Below are 19,803 nucleotides of genomic sequence, written 5' to 3' on the forward strand. Positions count from 1 at the left end.
ATGATGGTAGATCGCTCTGACTGTGTGAGTATTCTATCGTTACTTAGCATAAACATGCTATAGGTTTATTACAGCTTCATGATGTAGATAATCATATTATACTTTCAAACGCCGTGTATGAGAGAGTAATAATTCATGCATGTAAAAGATCCCGCTTCATTCATTCATCGCCAACAGCAGGGTACGTGTTTAACCCGATGAAGTGGTTCCATCTCACATCCAACTGGACCCCATGGAAGACCAGCTTAGTGTAGCTGAATATGGGCTATCCGGTCATCTCTCAGAAGGAAAATGGACAAACATATATCATCATGTGGGCGCATTTTTAGTGAAGTTGTCTCATCCACTTGAAATGTACGTGTTTGAAACTATGCACATCGAAGAGTTCACACACTGGTATTGGTCGGTCGGTAATGTATGCGAGTTGTGGCGATAAGCTGTGATCGCTGGTCATGTTTTATCATCCTTTCTTATGTAGGCCTATACTACACAGTCATGGCCATTTCTCTTCTACATCAGTTGAAAGAGAGTATTGGTGATGTCATTGTCAATTTGATATTAGCTATCTGCTTGTCTGTAAAAATGTTTTACCCGAAATATCTAGATGTTTTCCGTTCTTAATGGCCAGTATTATAGGGGGGGGGGGGAGGGCACTGAGAAATAGTGGATAAGTCTCCCGTCTCCCAGTCGGAGGACCCGAGTTCGATTCTCACCCAGTGTTTATGACCTACCATGTCCCTCTCGACCCAGGTGTATAAATGGGTACCTGGCAACGCTAGGGTAATAATAATGGCAGGGCCCTCTGGTAGAGCAGTGGCAACACTGAAGAGGCTAATCTGGGTAAATAAGACCTTATTATTGTTATTATTATTATTATTATTATTATTATTATTATTATTATTATTGTTATTGTTATTATTATTATTATTATTACTATTATTATTATTCTTATTGTTATTATCATTATTACTATTACTATAACTATCGTTATTGTTATTATTATCATTATTATTATTGAACTCATATTCGGTATACATGATCTAAAGTAGATATAAACACACTATCCTGTGATTATCAAATTTCACAGCTACATTATGGTACGCTAACGTATTTGGAGGATGTATTGCATTTCAACAGGTTGGTATTTGTTCAGATTATAATTACTCTCTACTTGACACTCACAATGACGCAGAGAACAAGAACAAAACACCTCATAGACGTTTGTTTCAATTATTCCAATGTGTGCTAGAATAATGCGCTCTTCCCTTTCTCTGTTTCTCTCTCTCTCTCTCTCTCTTTCTGTGCGCTTATGTCTGAATTATCCCGGTATTTTCTCTGACCGTGTGAATGCTGGACCAATAATCTCGAGATGTTAGATTCCGTCATTCAAGTCGTATTTCACAACTAGCGTGCGCACCACACCACTGTGGCACGCAATAACAAAGGGCAAAAAAAAAAAAAAAAAAAAACCTCTCAGTAGGAGCCACAGTGCACCAATATCAGCGGGATATTTCTGTTCGTGTAAACTCTTGCAAAAAAAAAAAAAAAATAGAGATTTTGATTGCGATCATCATCCCGCTATTTTGTATGTTTGAAAGTGATTATTATTCTATTTATACCCAAAACATTATTATAATATATACTGACATAAAGACACACATGCACACAGACAAGCAACATGATACTAGAGCCCATGCATACTTAGAAAATACGATAGAGAAGGTAAAGATATTATGAACGACTGTATGACCATTGCGGCTGATGAGTGCAGTGTATATAGAGTGGTAGTGAACTAAAACAAATCAATCAAAAAAAAAGAAGACAAAGAAGACAAAAATAAAAACAAAAGAAAAGAACAAATAAACAAGCAGAGCAGTCAAATTGAAGTGTGGAAGTATCTTCCTTGATTTCATTCTGTTGTTCTTGTTGTTATTGTTGTTGTTTTTCAATTGATAAGGTCAGCCATTACTCTCAGCCATGTCGGACGTAGTCTCCCCTCTCCAGACGGCAATGGACGCATTCCGCGAGACAAACCAGACGGCATTCATCGTAGGCCACACGGGGGACTGTGGGAAGGCGCTCGTCTTAGAATTGGCGAAGACCAAGATCTTCAGCGAAGTATTTCTAGTTGGGCGACGGGAAGTAACACTAGAGGGCGCTGTTTACAAAGACTTTGCCATGGCGAGTTCTCATATACTTTATTTCGAAAATTTATCAATTTGGGAATATATATCAAGTTATTTATCTTTTTGTATTTGCTACACAGCATGGCCATATTACTCGGCTGAATTAATCTCAATACTACTTCTCTTATTGATTAAGATTCTTTGGAAGTGATGTGTATATTTCAATTATTTTCGTCATTACCACCAGGACGTTATCAACATTCATGCCACTAGAAAACACCCTATAAGTATAAGTATTCTGTCACCCGAGTTTATAACCCCTTGCCGTTATTTCACCCGTCAGTCATTCTGTGTTAAGCGGGCAGTGACTCCTTGAAACTCATAACATCATTCGCAACGTCGCGACAGAGACTTCAAACTGACGTCACTTAGCATATAATAATTACAGATATGATGACATCATGTGGCTCATATCCTATGACGTCATTATTTTCTCGTAGGAGCAGAAGATTGTAGACTTCGACAATCTGGACGCGTTCGCAGACGTGTTCAAGGGACCGACAGTTGGATACTGTTGCCTAGGAACGACCCGGGGAAAGGCGGGAAAGGTATGATCATGTCTTGTCAGATATGCTCCAATAGACATAAAGGTCCATGACACCATTGCTCGACCTATATGAAAATTGCTTCCATGAAAATCTGAACAGACCCTTGAAACTGCTCATAAGCATTACCCCAATCATAACCCTAAACCTTTTATCCTCACGTCATAATGAACTTAAAAATGACAAAGTGTGCATTGTTTCTTTTTTTTTTTATATAATTCGTGCACGTACTTAAAATTGTATTCTGCGACCTGTATCATCAGATGAATGAATGTCAAATCGACACCCCTATTTAGGAAATTCCTGGTTCCGCCTCTCCAACTCTAACCCTTTATAACCCAAAGTCCTTGGAGAAAATAAGACCAGAGCAATTTTCGCAGGAGCAAGATAATGTTATGTCACCCAAGGCGTCATGATAACAATGATGCTCATAACTCTTCTCAAGTAACTGGTTGAGAGTATTATAGGCCTACATAACAAATATCTTGTGTAGTCATTGGTAGTTTAGGCAGGAAATGGAGGTCATGACTTGGCCATAAAGTGAAATGAAAGTAATACTTGAATAGTGCATCGATTGACTTAAAGGTAGGGGATACCTTTTACAGAGCTCCCAAAATGTAATATGAACCTCAGGGGACTTGTTTAGGCCACTGCTGAGAAATTTGGAAGTCAACAGTTATCTACAATTTAAATAATGCACAAAACTCAACTACTCAGTAGTTCTGTGTGTCAGCCACACTTAAGCCTTTTTGTTGCAGTCTTCTGTATTTTTTTTAATCTATAAACACAAATCTAAAAGTATAAGAGCTGATGTAATAAGATATAGAGTGTGTGGCAAGAATTTATGTAGAAATGTTTGTAAGTTTTGATGAACTTTCTTCACAAAATATACATGATGGACACACATGCAGTGCATGGGTCTGCAAAGGTAGCCTAGTAATGTACTGGAATTTACGGTGAGCCCCGAAAGAATTCAATTCAAAATCTAACGGTCAATAAAAATGTACTAAATGTTACCTTCCACTTTCAACACTTTATGGGAGTTTCTAAAATGATACTCTCTTCAACATACCACTGTATTTATACAGCTCTTCATTTAAGGCATGCAAATGGGATTCCCTACCTTTAAGGAGCTTTAGTATACATTGTACGAGATTGTCATCAAAGTGTATAACAACTATATTGCGCCCTCTGTAGGATGGATTCGTCAAGGTGGATCACGATTACGTAATGAAAGTTGGCGAGCTTGCGAAACAAAATGGCTGCCGCCAGTATCACCTGATGTCCTCGACTGGAGCAGACAAGGACAGCTGTATGTTATATCCAAAGGTCAAGGTAAGGTCAAAACCACCCGTCTGTATCCCATAATTCTTTACCCCCATGACCTCCCGTCACTCTAAAATACTTTGAACTCGTGTTATTCCATTGATTATGAGACCAAGACGGCATGCTTAAAACTCTGTGCGTATTGGTATGTTCCGAAAGCTGTGGACTTTGAGGAAACCTATTTTGTTCTTGTACACAGTAATGTAGCAACGTGGCACTGGAAAAAAGCATACATAGTTTGATAATATGTTTTCACATTGATGTATGGCATCAACATAAGACTTGCATGCAATTACAAGTTACTATCTCTTTATATTGTTAAATAATTATTAAACTGCCTGGATTTGCAAAATTAAAAAATAAAAATATGCCATGAATTTTCAGAATATCTATTAGTCATCTAAGTATTATCTTCTTCGTCATCACAGGGACAGGTAGAAGCCGAGACTGCTTGCCTTGGTTTCGAAAAGCTGACCATTTACAGACCAGGGTGAGAAAGTTCGATTTCCATTTAGAAATCCTTCCCCAAAGAAGAAACCGTAAATAAAAAAAATAAAAAAGTGAAATTGAAAGAGAAATGAGAAAACAGTAATGTATATTTATATTGCAGTAGTATATGTAGGTAGTCTTGTAGAAGGCCTATGTTTTCCCCGAGTACATGCCATTTTCCTAAACGTAAAAATTACCCTCTTTCCACAATAATACCACCAGAACAGAGAGAGAGAGAGAGAGAGAGAGAGAGAGATAAAGAGAGAGGAGGAGGTTCAATGTAATTTTTGGCTTCTTGTGAAATCGAATGCCATTCGAGAAACGTCAACTAAAAGAAGCACATGTATCGACAATAGACATTTCCCTATACAGAAGAAATTAGCCGTAAGGTAAGCATTTTGAATAAACACAAGTATGCACCAGGATGTACAGCGAGTGGTAGCACTAGTAAAGAAAGGACACATGGTAAGCGTGAGTGTATTTTTGTGCTTCATTTGAGTGTCACTTTATTACAAATGCCATTTCTTTCAAGTCTCCACCCCCCGTTTCGACGGGAAGAATCTAAAAGCGGAATCTTTGGAAATTGAATATTGTGTGTGGGAGGGGTGCAGCAACCCCCTCCCCATTTCCAAGGCCCCTGTGTCAGCACGTCACATATCCCTCCACTAATTTATTCCGTCGTTGCCATTTTGGTTCGAACGCAGTGTTCTCATGTGTGACCGCGAAGAGTTCCGGCTGGGCGAGCTGGTAGTGCGCGGTGTGATGAAGCCCGTGGACCGGATCTCCCCCGGCACGCTCTCCAACACGGTGGTGTCCGTAGCTCAGGCCATGATCGCCCGCACGATGAAGCCAGCCGAAGAGTCAAAGGTCATACTCGGCGGCAAAGACATCTACCGTGCTTCGCGGGAAGTTACCGGATAGACAGTTCTCTGCACCGGGCAGCGGCCGCCCCCGCCGCAGTAGCGACCGCTTGACACTGCTTGATGTTAGATGAAGCACTTAAAGGGAATGGCGAGTTCAAGATCAGTGGGAATCAGTGGGAATGTTGGGGGACGATTGTTCCAATCCTTGTGGGATTCATTTAAGAGTACATTATATATCTATTGTTGTGTGAAAATTATTTGCTTCAGAACGGCCCCATATTCAAGAAATGTGCAGTTTAATGCCCCGTCACTGTACTGACATGCTAACCTGAAAACATTAAACTGCACATTACTTGAAAATGAGACCATTCTGAAGCAAATAATTTTCACACAATAGATATATAATGTACTCTTAAATGAATCCCACAAGGATTGGAACAATTATCCCCCAGCATTCCCACTGATTCCCACTGATCAGTTACTAGCCATCCCCTTTAATTGAAAGCCTGAATCAAACTGTTAGATATTTCATGTCGAGAGCCCACCCGCTGGTGTTTTAGTTTTTAAGATGAAGGAAATGTTTCAACAGTTACTATTCTGTCTTGACATACCTTTGAAATATCTTATTCCCAGCTTGAAACCAATTTCGAAAAAAAAAGACAGCAGAAACAGGAATATTCTATTTTAGACCAATATACATTCATTTGATGGAAATTAAGGAGGAAAATCTATTTTTATACAAGCTTTTTAGTACAGAATGCAGACCTTGATCTTCTTGTCCTGATAAATTGACTTACTGCTTTCGTTTTCATATCTTATGAGAATTATTATTTCCCCGAGAGAATTAAGGAATGTCAAAGAAAGACAATAAACGGGGGGAGGGAGCAAAGAAGGGAAATATCATAATAATAATCTTATTATACTAATGATTATGCGTGTATAATGTGTGTGTGTGTGTGCGTACGTCTGTATGTGTGTTTTAATCCTTTTCTAGGCCTACATTAATAGTTGTCAATCCAAGATAGAGTACAGTCATTCAAACTTTACAACCAATCCACTTTAATAAAAGGGTCTAACATAGGTCTTAACCTTGCTTAATACAGTACAAATTTTAAGAACTGCATGCATTTTTTTTTTTTTTTTTTTTTTTTTTAGGTGCGTGCACGGTGCAGTAACTTTTACACGAGGTAATACGAGTTGATAAATTTGACGTACAGTGCACTCCCGTTATAACGAACACGGTTGTTACGAAATTGCGTTTACAACAAAGTTAAAATGTCAGGTCGCAGCATTATCAACTCTATGTAATTCTATTGTTTATTTGTTCAGTATTAACTGAATTTCGATATAACGAAAGAAAACTGCCGGTCTCAAGGGCTTCGTTATAATGGAGGTCCACTGTTGAACGAAAGAAAACTGCCGGTCCCGAGGACTTCGTTATAACCGGAGTCCACTGTTAAACAAAAGAAAACTGCCGGTTCCATAAAACAAGGACTTCGTTTTAACGGGAGTCCACTGTAATACCTTCGTTTTCTTGCTTGCTGAGAATTTCTTTCCCAAGACAGGAATGGCTGTCAAAGAAAGGCAATAGAGAGAGGGAGAGGGAGAGAGAGAGTGTGTGAGAAAGGCAAGCAATGGAATGTTCTTGTAAGAATATTGTGGATGTTTATAGGCATATAGTTGTCAATCAAACATTTTTATCTAACATTAGTACAATTATGCAAACATTACAACTAATCCACTTTATTCAAGAATTCTACATTAGCTCTAAGTTACAGAATTGTGTCACATAGTTCGGAGCAAATCTAAAAAAAAAAATTGTAATGTTTTGTTTGTGCTATGCATGGTTGCAATAACATTAAAATCGAATTATGTTTCGTGGAACATTATTGATTGATCAAGTTATATTTTGCTGTAGATGAGGCACCGAATCCTATAACCGAAAGGGTGACCCATACCACCGTATTGGAGTATTCTACGCTGTAGGCGCTTCTGTATACGATGAAACATGCGTAAACCATGAGTTATATAGAAACCCACACAGTGGACGCTTTTGTATGTGATGTCTTTCTTGTAGGCAGACCGTGCCGGAAACTAGGCTCGGCCATCAGTCGTTATTTTGATTAAATCAAGTATGAGTAACGGCGATCTATTAAAGATTTCCTCGTCGACAGGAAATTGTAGTTGATTGAAAGATATGATAGATTATATATAAGTGCATCGGAGTTAATTATAATTTTGAAATCAATGTCAACTCTTGCTTGATACAATATTACACGGGGGCCTGACCTCATCATTGCGTGAAGTGAGATTTCCGCTCTATAATACGTTGATGTCATTTGGATTGTTGTCATATTACCTGTGTTTACATTTTGTCGAACCATCTGGTGGTTTTGAAAACACCATTGCGCAATAACTGTCTTTTTAGAAATAAATATGTTACTGGTATTACATGAAGCATTTCTGCATGGTGTGTGTTTTATGATTAAGAGCGCGGATCCATTAAGGGGGGACCCGGGCGTCCCCCCCCCCCCCCCATAAAAAATCAAAAGAAATAACAAGAACAAAATGGAAGGGGCGTGGGCGCCCTCTTTAATTTTGGAAGAAACCATATTTTTCAGCCGATTGTAGTGGCAGCAGAAAATTGCGCTGAAGGCTCTTCTTTTTTTCTTCAGCCGATGAAACCCGTAAATGGCACCAGAAATATTTTGTCGCCTCCCCCCTCCCCCTTTCGAAGTCCTGGATCCGGCCCTGTTTTACTACTTTTACGATTGCAAAACCGTTCTAAAATCTAAGTAAGGATAATAAAAAGTGAAAAAGATGTTAATCATTCTGCCCTTTAGCGTAAGAATATCAAAAGGCCCCATGAGTCCCACTATAGGCAAGAAAGGCCCACGAGACCGACATTAAGTGAAACAGATCTGCATCATGAAGGGAAAATGCGGGGCTAATGTGGAAGGCACGTACCTCCTTCTTACCTTCCTTTCTAATAGAAAGACAAGTTTCGCTACTAAGGAAACCATCAACACTAGGTAAAAAAAAGGCCAACGAGACCGACATTAGTGTCGAGTTGCAATCCACGACCTATAGAGACACTGACTGAGGAAGGTCAACGAGCTATACAGTCAAGAATTCAATTTCTGATATCGCAAACTCACATTTATTTCTTAAGTCCTACAGGTCAACTATAACAAGAAACCATTTTTCTGATATCACGAAATCAAATTTGTGATACACGTATAACTTCATGTCATGAACAGTCACAAAGACGCATTTATAAATCCATTCTGTGAAGTTGATTTAAAGGGGTCGGTGCAATATAGTGCTTACCCACACAATAGTCATTTTGTGATAATCGCTGTTGAATGTTTTGAAAGTCCATACATTGTACATTAATAAAACATGAATGCATGCATTTTTGTGAAGGATAAGGATTATGAAAATGCATGTAACTCAATTTTGACAAAAGTGTGGGTTAGCACTATATTGCACCGACCCCTTCATTTAGCCTACATCAAATTTTAGCACTAATCAAGAACAAACAAATAAAAGTCACTTGGATTTCGAGTGTTAGTTTAATTTTAGAAAGCCAAACATTACTTTTGCACAGAATTTGGATCGACTACGAGCGCTTGGTGCAAACATTCACTGTAAATGCGAGCATTAGTTTTGAAGGGATATTAAGCATGGATTACAGCAACAGTTTTGTGCCAAAACACAAATTGATGTCGTCTTAAAACTTTTGCAGGTACTCTCTGGAAAGAGGCTAGTTCATTCCCGACAGAAATACGAAGGGAGTATCTTATGAAAGCTGGTGGTGTAATAACTTTCGTATAGGTATCTTTTCTTGATGGGGACTGAGATCGTCAGTACGATGGGTATATGTGACCGTGCATCACAAAACGAACAAAAAGTCCCACACACTGATTTTGCGTGAGGACTGAAAATAAGTGAAATGGGTCAATCTAGCCGATCTTGACCTTTTCATATTTTCTGTAAGAGCAAGTCTTCTTTTACATTATTCTAAAATTTGGGGTCATAAAACGGGCGGGAAAGTGTGTTTTTTAGCAGTTTATATGATAATTTTTGGTAAAAATAGTGAGTGATTATTGGTGTGTCTTTAGAGTCCTTTTTTTCATTTCTGAAAAACCTTGTACACACTCTTCACTTTCAACTCTAATAACTTTTGAAAGGATAATGCTACTGCTTTGAAAGTTGTCATTAATTATGGACAGAATGCATTAATGAGCCATGCTTAATTTCAATTTAATTTGATAATCCCTTCATTGCTATTACTAGGGTGGTTTACTCCCTGTGTTCTGTCCCATTCATCCCACAGCCAGCACGGTTTGGTTAAGATTAATCGCTTGAATAGACTCTGTACTTCAGAGCCTCTTTTCTCAGTTCACACTTTTCCTGTGTTTGTACTTTCTTTTCCATATTTAGATAGGTTAGGAAAGTCCGTTTGTTTTGAGTTACACATCATTTTAAAACTTAAAGTCTGTTCTTTCAGAATATGGTCTTAACTAAAAATTCGTGTCTGGCGACTTTTTGTTTGTTTTGCGGTGCAGGGTCACATATTCATGTACATTTCCTCGTATCAATTTTAAAGCAGTACAATTAACAAAATCAAGTATTTTTCACTCAATGGACGACAAGGAAAAGTAGCTTTCGTATTCTCTTACCATAGCCACTTTTATTTCGGTACCTGGATGGTGTAATTCAACTACCAGTATAATAACGAATCAATTTTCCTTCCAAAATATCGTAGTGCAATTTGTTGGTCGCGTTTGATTGGAACTTTCTTCTTTGATTTACGTCATGTTATACGATAATGATCGTTTCCATCCATTGAATCGGTCAATCTAAATATTTTCCTTGTTTTTATCCCTAAACACTTGGAAAGGATTCAGCTTTCTCTGTTCATATAACATGCAGCTATACAGTTTAGCTTCCATTGAATTTCACCAGCTTTTAATTAGATATGTGTTTGTTTGGATTTTTATTTATTTATTTATTTCTCTTTTTTGTGCATATGACAGCATTTTATTCTTTAGAGGTATCGGCATTACTTTCTTTGATATACATGCCATAATCTGGCCATAAATGGAATGAACATAAAATACCGAACCATATCTTGCAAACCAATGCAAACTGTATGTTATTTCAGAAATAGGAGTGATGATTAAATGAAATCACTTGGACATGATATATGGATTTTATAGCAGCGACTGTATACATAATCACGCAGAGCCTTCATCACAAAAACTGTTCATGTTGGTCAGTGTACTTGTAGTTCATGACGTTAAAAGGGCATATCTTACAAGTGCTCCACTTTTAATTTATTACACTCATCAGGAAGATACACGGCAACATATTACATCCATGTATTCTGATAATTCTAGTGTGATTTACGACCTACGCGCTATTGCCACGTATTTAATGGAAGGTAAGAAAAGACGTAAAAAATATGATGTGGTTCTGGTGATCAAAGACAAATCATTTGGCTGATAACACTTGGAGCCATGACAGAATTTGGCTGCAAATCTCGGAAAACTATACGGCGTGAATGTAACCATGATATCAAGTCTACGAAAACAACATCCAATCTAACAAAATATTCTCTGAATTATACAAAGAAGTGACAATTTGCGAAGAAGTATTAACCCGATCCATGGCCTCCAACACCTCAATAGTATATTCTCCATATGCAGGATGTAACACATAAGACTGCCCTGCCATATTTTATATATCTACCAAAGTCTGACCAATTGAAGAGTTTGTTCGCAAAAACCGATAAGTCCATTTTTGAAGACTTTGAAGTACGGTCTCTGTCATAAAGTACAAAATAATACCTTTCAAATGATTGGTCACTACATGATAGAGGTACATTTTTGAAGTTATGGTCAAAAGAAGCAAACATTTTCTTATTATTCTCAATTTGTGTAGTTAATGAAAAAGTAAATGACAGCAACTTTACAAGAAAAATAATGCTCTCAGAGTGTTCGATTTATTTTCTTTCAGAAACAGCTGTATTTGTAACGAACTTAAAGCACTTGATAGATATACAAGTCATAATTCTAGCAAGTTTCATAAATTTAACAATATATTTAGATATGAATTCAAACATGTACACACAATAACGGCAGTAAAAAGTTATAAGATGGCAATGGAGATTTAAGAGTAATGTATTGACAGCAAATTGAAAGAATCTAAGTACATACAAGTCATAGTTCTGTTGGTGAGTTTAAGAAATATATGATCTTTTAATATGCTGCAAGAAATATCATTTCACCACTTCGTGTAATTTATAGAAAATACAAAAAGCATACTATATATTCGAAAACAATACACAGAGCCGAAAAAAAAAACTTTATTCAATAACGACTTAAAAACATAGACATGACAACTGAAACTCATCATCTTCTGTAAATGGACATTGATGGAAAATGATAGTAATAATAAGGTTGGAGTATATATTTCCCTTTGAACATAAAAAGGTATTTACTTTATATTCTAACTGCAGAACTTAAACACCTGTATCACACAGACATTATGTCGCAAATAGATTAATGAGTCGATATCCTACATGCAATGGCAGCAGCATCAATAACATAGGGGAAAAAGAATTAAGTTATGATACATGTATAAATATACATGTATAGTCATGCATGTATAAACATTTAAAGATTTACGTACGTCAAGCACAGCATGTGGTTTATGAATTTCAAAACTTGTTGAAAGGCGAATACGAAGTCAGCATCTTAAACAAAGTACGAACTCCTTCAAGGTGAAATTATATCTAGGGGACATATCTCATTATGTACATTGTAAATAATCATTCAGAAAATATGGATTAATTTCAAAAGGACTGCATTATGAGCACATCAGAAGCATCTGAAAGGTATGAAAGACAGTGTACACAATATGACTGTCACATGCAGGTAAGTAATATATTGCGTTCGCGTTTCGGCATGTTCATTCTGACATAAATATAAGTGTTGTGAAAGAAAAGTGGAAGCAATATAATCATAATTTCAAAACAAGTGGTAGGTTTTTCTTTTATTCCTCACAATCTGAGTTTGAGCCTGAGTTTTTTCCATTATTTATTACAACATATGTACAAGAAAATTTGAATGTATAATGGTAATTTAAGACTACACTTCTGTGTTAACGTCAACATTAATACATAGCACACGTAACAGTCTATGAAGCACATTAAAGACATAATGAATAAATGATTAAATCAAATAAAACCATTTTTAAGAGCTTTATTGGACTTACAATTGATGATAATAATGTTCACAATTAGGTTGCTAAAAGAACCAAGAGATAGCACAAGATCTAGCAGGTGTTTTCATTTCATTTTCATTTCATTTTATTGCATTTTATTGTTTCTGTATGGTACAATGTAATAAACTCTGATCACTTTCAAAAATAAACAGATGGTTCATAATAAAACATGGCTGATTTTGCACATGACAGGTAAGCAAATCATTGTGACGAAGAACGGGGACACAATGATGATAATAATGGTCCTTTAACACGTGTTACAACGTCTGTTTCAAAATGCTTTTATAACGTTAACGATTTGCAGTACCTTGTCTATACGGCTTGAATGTGTTTTACTAGTTTACTTCAGAAATATTTCCTGTTAATAATTTTCCTTACTTTCTTGGCAGAGCGTTTCACAATTTAACTCCTATATAAGAAAGTGAGAGTTGACCAAACATAATTTTACATTTTGGTAAGTAAAGCAGGTCTTCCTTTTTGCCCCTTTTTTAATAGGAGGAATGTTGAATATTTTGACAATATTCTTAATATTCTATTACGTGGCATATTCACCTTAGACAAATCAAATATAAATGCACTGTTGGAATGTTTAAGTAATTCATACAACTGCCAGTTTTGTGAACAGAGGATCAAAAGGTGTTCTGAGTGGACTGAAGTTGATAGCTCACATGGCCATCCTCTGACTATTAAAGACAATGGCAATTCAAATAAGATTTACTTGTGCTCCCCCACACTTCAATGCCATACATAGTGTTGGACTGGATAGAAGATCTGTATAGGCGAATAATTTCAAATTCAATTTTAATTTCAATTTCAATTTTATTTTCGTATTTCTCGATGGAAAATATATAAAATACAACAAAATATGGTAATACAGAATGCCCCGCTTGGATATATACAAAAATACAAACATAACACAGAGCGGTCAATGCTTCATTTTCAATCAAAGCAAACCAATAAGTGTATCTGACATAAAGTACTAAAGCTTGACAAAGGAAAAAGTCTTACTTTACGTATGAAGATTCTGCTTGTTTTAGACATTGATAAATGGTAAAAAATCAGCATTTCAGACATTAGTCTGAAACTCTGAATGTATTAGGAACAAACCAGGTGCAACTCACACGCAAATACAATACATACACATTGCTTCGTATTGACAGTCGTATATTATATAATTCTGCTTATTTCCAGCATGATTCAAGTCTGAAGATTTAATCTGGACATACCAAAATATCAAATCAAAAATCAGTCAAAAGTTTCCTGCAATGTCTGTATTTACGATAAGGTAATAAATTCAAGAATATATATTAGAAGAGAACAGGAAAACATTTCCATGGTCGATTATTGGCAATGGTTCAAGCAGTTGCAAATGTCACAAAAAGGTTTTCACGGCTGTTTGTACATAATTCTTCTCATTTATGACAAATACAAATGTGCTGATTTTGTGAGCGATCACACTCATGTACGATCCTTATTGAATCAATGCATGACATAGGAAAGAGACATGGAAGGGAAGAACTATTGAGAGTAATTACGAGTGAAGCAGTGGCCCGAATTGAAATTTCACCTTTTAAGGATACTGTAGATATCGAAATTGAGACTATATTCAAAACAGCTTTCAAAGGTGCATATTGATAGGAATAAATGAAGAGTTTGTTCGCAAAAGCCGATGAAAGTTTGTATTTGCCAAATGGAGATATTTGCGATTAAAGGTCAAGAAAAATAAAGAGAATAAAATGAAAATTTTTGCTTCTTTTGACCGTAACATCAAAAATGTACCTTTATATGTAGTGACCAAGATATCATTTAAAAGGTATTATTTTGTGCTTTATGACAGAGACCGTACTTCAAATCTTCAAAAATGGACTTATCGGTTTTTGCGAACAAAGTCTACACTAAATATTCAACGTTTTCACTCTTGCCACACCAGATAAGTGGTATACATACATACCGGTCCATTATCAATATACAGTATGTTCTACCTTTCATTCACTGTGAGTTATGATACAGCTGTTGGCTCTGGCATATCTTTAATTATTACAGTTAAAAAATAACAAAAATTAAGGAAAGGAGGCAGTATGTATCTGCATGTAATACTGCACAATATCATGACGCAATAAAATTTTAGTGAAACAAGAACACAGATTCTGCAAACAAAATGTCGGTGTTTGCTCCCTGTTCATCTATGAATATAATCAAACGAGTGTAGGTTAGTTTAACAATTAGTGCAAGCAAAGAATAAAAAATCACTAGATTTCAAGTACAACACATCACATACATCTTCAAACAGAAGGGTTTTCGCATATGCATCGTGAGCTTCACACATTAGATTCAGACACACATACAAAAAGAGACATTTTGACATATTCCTGACATACGACTGCACCCATTCTGATTTGAGTTCTGAGTAATGAATAATTGTATATTCAGGGGTACTCTCCTGGTATCAATTACGACTACATTTATTATGAAATCATGTCCACTTGGGGCTACACAAAATAAGTTGATCACAGTAGAAATTCCAAATCAAACGAATATAGCACGTCTACCAACTTGTCATGAATGAAGAGGAAAAGAGGGAAAAGTTTTTGCATACCAGACCACTATTGTTCTTCATGTTGTGGATAAATAAAATGATGTAGCTCTTGTAGTACCTCCTGTGGAGGTTAACCTGCTCTGATGCTCCTTTTTTTTCAAACCCGAGTAACACATACTGACTCCAGGAATGAGATGAATCATCCTTGAGGAGATTTAGGCCTACACACGTGGGAATGTGTTGAGCTTACACATTGACTGTAATCAGGGTATGACAGTGTCTTACAAGCTATCCAAGCTCAAAAAACCTGACAGTCTGATCGAATTGTGCAAAAAACATTTTATCACACTTTCAGATGATTTCACTTAATCTTTCTTCCAATCCTCCAAGCTGGCACTTTTGGAGGGCCACCCTAAGGTCATCAAAGTTACCACCAGTTTCATCCTTCCAGTATTGTAGACACTGTCGCATAGCCATGTTAAGGTCCCCATTCCTCTGATGTAGAGCCTTATCGGCCCTGTTATAATCAATGTTTAGTTGGCAGGAGAAATTGAAGTACTGGTCTTTAGATATCAGGGATGACAGCTCCTGAAGTTCCTTCTCTGATGCCTTCCGAGACCTGCAATAAGTTTATGACATCTTGCATGAACATAAACTACTTCGATAAAAAGTACCGAAGGACGTCATCAATGGTCTTAGACCACATTTAACCATCCACTGCATGGAGGAAAGAAATTCTAGATTATTTTCTATTCTTATAAGAAACATGACACCAGTGAAAATGCCTAGATCTTAGGCAAAGTACAGTGAGGTTTGAACCTCATTTTTTACCTTTTTCAGTAAAAACCTGTCTAGAGCGGCCACCCAAGGGAGACGGAATCAGTGGCCGACATAGACAGATGGCCATTATAGACAGGTTTTTAACATGCTTTTTCTCTACAAGAGAATTGTTTTAATGGTCCTTTATTAAAGGCAGATGGCCCTTGTACACATGTGACCGCTAAGACAGGTTTCATTGTACCATTATCATGTTCATGCCGACAATTACAAATGTTTGACCCTGTTCAAGGACTTGTCTTCCAGGTCCGAAATCAAATCAGCACATTTCCACTTCATGTCCATTTGGCATAATTTTGTTATGACATCGCATTGACAGGATGCAGGACGACAAGACCCCAAACCATAATGCCTCCAATACCCTTTTCAATTCAACTCCAATTGATTTTATTTCTGAATTTTTGATGATATATTATGTATATATGGGTCAGAATTTTGAACGATGTACAATTGAGAGAAAACAACGCAAAACCTTCCAAATCATTTATCTTACCTGAAACAGTATAATTCAAGCGTTAATATGAACCCAATTATACTAGGATTTTCCCAGTGGAACAAAATTTTATTCACCGCGGAAGTTTACCATGTCCAGAGCAGCGAACGTCCGTGAGGAATAGTACTGCACAAACATTTTAATACCATTTAACATAGCTTGCAAAGATTTCATTCAGTTCAAAATCGTAACGAAATATCTTAAGGGACATGTGTATGTGTTGGCGGAATATCATCTTGTACTCTTAATCTGTACGTAATGGTAGACAACTGATGATTTAACCAAATTCGTTAGTTCTGTAGAAATGTTACTCTTCCGCTAAACACTTTCTCCAATTTACGCGCATTTTGCTGAAACTGAATATTTCGACCTCTTATTTCACTATCCCATATTTTAAACCTTACTCCCAAATAATAAGATACTTCTTTAAGATGTATCTGATCTAGGCAGTCTCTATAACCCAACAAACCTAACATAGTTTTCATCACGGAGGTTCGCATATAGCTCACGGACGTTCGGAGCAAACAAGATATTGAACAATGCGGTTCTCTTGAGTTGGAAACGAATTCTATTCACAACAAACAGCGATTTCATGTCGAGAACAAACTCCTCTGGAAAATCCTATATAATTAATACCTATTCTCAATTATAAAGGCTTGTTTATCTCCCCATGATGAGGAACAAAAAAAAAAACACTTTTTTTTTCATCTCGCGTAAATGAACGTACAAACGTACGTGTAATCTCAGTGACGTAGTACATCCTTGAGAACGAATATATTTATCAAAATTTCGTAATCACGAAGTAAAGATTCAGCTCCTAAATTTGTTATCTAAAGTCTACAATGCAAAATTTGCTTATAACGAACATGGTCACAGCTAAATATGACAAAGAATTGACATAGAAAAACAAAAGAAATGTGCTCCGTTATCGAAATACGAACTTTAGCTGGAGAGGGCAACGAATACGTTTGAATGTGTATAGAAAGAAATCCCCCTGCGTTTGCTCCTTGTGTTACACACTGTTACCGAGGAGAACTTGCATTATTATATTAGTTAGAAATGATATAAGGTTCGATACTCGAAGTTTCGTCATAACAAGGCAGAGTAAGTCCATATAACTTGGATGGATGTTTGCAACTTCGATATTATACAATATGGTTCGTTATAACAAACATTTTGTAGCGCGTCATTTCAGAGACTCGCTATTCATACGGTTTGTCAATCCGAAAATTGATTAAGGTTCGTATAATCATGAAGCTTGTTTATTCGGTAAATGATAGGAATCTCCGAATGTCAATCGAAAGGTTTGTTCCTTTGAAGATGAAAAATCAGGTTCGTTTATCCAAATGTGGAGAAACAAAATAACAACCAAATCCTCCAGATTTCAAAACCTCAATAATCGTTTTCACCTAAACTAAAATCAGGCCCATTCCACTTTTAGAAGAACGGACCTAACGAATAGTGAACCTTAATATTTAATTTTGGGATTAACAAACTTTCGGAATAAGGACATTTTTAATGAGAAACCTACTGAATTAACATGTATTAACTACGAACCTTTTTTTTTTAATTTTCGGAATAACAAACCTTTCGACATTCGGAGTAACGAGTCTTTGGAAGAGCGAACGTATCAAAGTGCGACCTTAAACCTATTCTTAATCATTACTTTTTTAAACATGTGTTTTCAAAGTAAGCACAAAAGCACAAACAACTTGACGATCTCTCTGTCTCTTAAATGTAAAAAAAAAAAAAAAAAATCTGTGACAGAATTGTAAATCAACATTGATTTTCATTGATGAGTATAAAAAAAAACACCATGTCATGATAAACGGAGGATTTGCGTGTTTCATCGGAAAATAATTGTATACTCCATTATTTTTGTTCGCTTATGACGATATTTCGATGACTAAGAAATAACAGAAAAAAAATGCTCCACCACAGGAATTCGGTATAACAGGAGTGCATTGGAAATTATTTTCTCTGTTTGTTGGAGCTCGATCCCTTCTCTGTTTCTTCTCATTTTCATTCAACTGCTTCCACGTCCTTTTGATACTTTTACGTTTCTTCTTGACACATGCCCATTACAGACTTCTTCCTTCATTTCATCCTTTTTGTTTCAATATATTATGAATGTGACTGCGGAACACTTTTCGGATTTGTTTTGTTTTGTTTTGTTTTTTCTGTTTGGTCGCAGCATGTTCAGGCTACTTTGGGAATGAGAGAAAATTCGTTGTGAAGAGAAAAATAAGAATGTATTAAGGCATTAAATATCATGACAATTACAGCGACGTCCGTGATGGAGACCAAAACTGGATGTGTTCTGTTTAAGATGGTAGCTACCTTACTCAAAAGATATACACGGGGAGCATCTGTCACTAAAAAGTGGCACTGTTCCTCTGTCTCCTACTATGTAATCCATGGACTTATTCTACCAACGAACATCCGTGAGCAAAATGTTTTCCTTTTGTTATTACAGGTAAATCGAATTCTGACGTTATTCACTTTTGGGTATGAGAGACTAAGTAATTTTGTAATATTTTCAAGTAACATTAACTTAATGTACAGTGATATATTTGTAATTATCAGAAATTTCCTTTCTCGGACCGAACGTCCGTGAGCGAAACTTTCACAACCTGAAACAGTGCAAATTGTCCCCAAAACCTCATCAGAAAGACATTTACATGCACAGAAATTACAGATTACGCAAAATTCCATTTGCCTATAACTTGGTTTTCAGTGTTTAGTTATTTATATATAATTAGAGGGAAAAACAAGCGTAAATTTGCGAGTAAATTTTGAGCTGTTTTTTCATCATGATCACATACCGCCTTAAAAATTCTGAAATTACTGCTCTAAGCTCATTGTTTACTTTGTAAAACTTTAACCCTAGCAACGGTATACAATTCACTTTGATCACTTCTGTTTCTTGTTTTTTACTATACAATGTATGATTACTATAGGTCCTCAATTGTTGTACAGTCTTTTCTATTTCTATGTTTTGATATTTCTTTTCTATGTTCTATTTACCTTATTCTCTGTTATCAAAAGAAGTGAAACATATGTTTTGTCGAAAAATGAAATAAACTTTGAATTGAATTGAATTGAATTGAATTGAATTGAATTGAATTGAATTGAATTGAATTTGTCGCCATTGGTAGGAATGCATACATCACGGACGTTCGCTGGAATTGTCACGGACGTTCGTTCTACTACTAGGGTCATGTTCCAGGACGGG

General features: G+C 36.3%; 2 protein-coding genes across 2 annotated transcripts in view; one reads left to right on the top strand and one right to left on the bottom strand.

Moving 5' to 3' along the window:
* The first annotated feature begins 2,010 nt into the window (after window positions 1-2,010).
* On the top strand, window positions 2,011-5,467 carry LOC140247046 (oxidoreductase HTATIP2-like). Its single transcript, XM_072326340.1, has 5 exons — window positions 2,011-2,181; window positions 2,627-2,734; window positions 3,929-4,066; window positions 4,486-4,547; window positions 5,251-5,467. The coding sequence occupies exons 1-5, from the start codon at window positions 2,011-2,013 to the stop codon at window positions 5,465-5,467; spliced, it is 696 nt and encodes a 231-aa protein (XP_072182441.1).
* Window positions 5,468-15,589: 10,122 nt separating this feature from the next.
* LOC140246564 (uncharacterized) overlaps window positions 15,590-19,803 on the bottom strand; it is a 57,054-nt gene continuing 52,840 nt past the window's right edge. The window contains exon 10 of the mRNA XM_072325906.1: window positions 15,590-15,857. Coding sequence (XP_072182007.1) covers window positions 15,590-15,857 — 268 coding nt within the window. The remainder of the gene's footprint in view (window positions 15,858-19,803) is intronic.

Source organism: Diadema setosum, chromosome 3 (assembly GCF_964275005.1).
Source record: "Diadema setosum chromosome 3, eeDiaSeto1, whole genome shotgun sequence".
NCBI classification, from domain to species: Eukaryota; Metazoa; Echinodermata; class Echinoidea; order Diadematoida; family Diadematidae; genus Diadema; species Diadema setosum.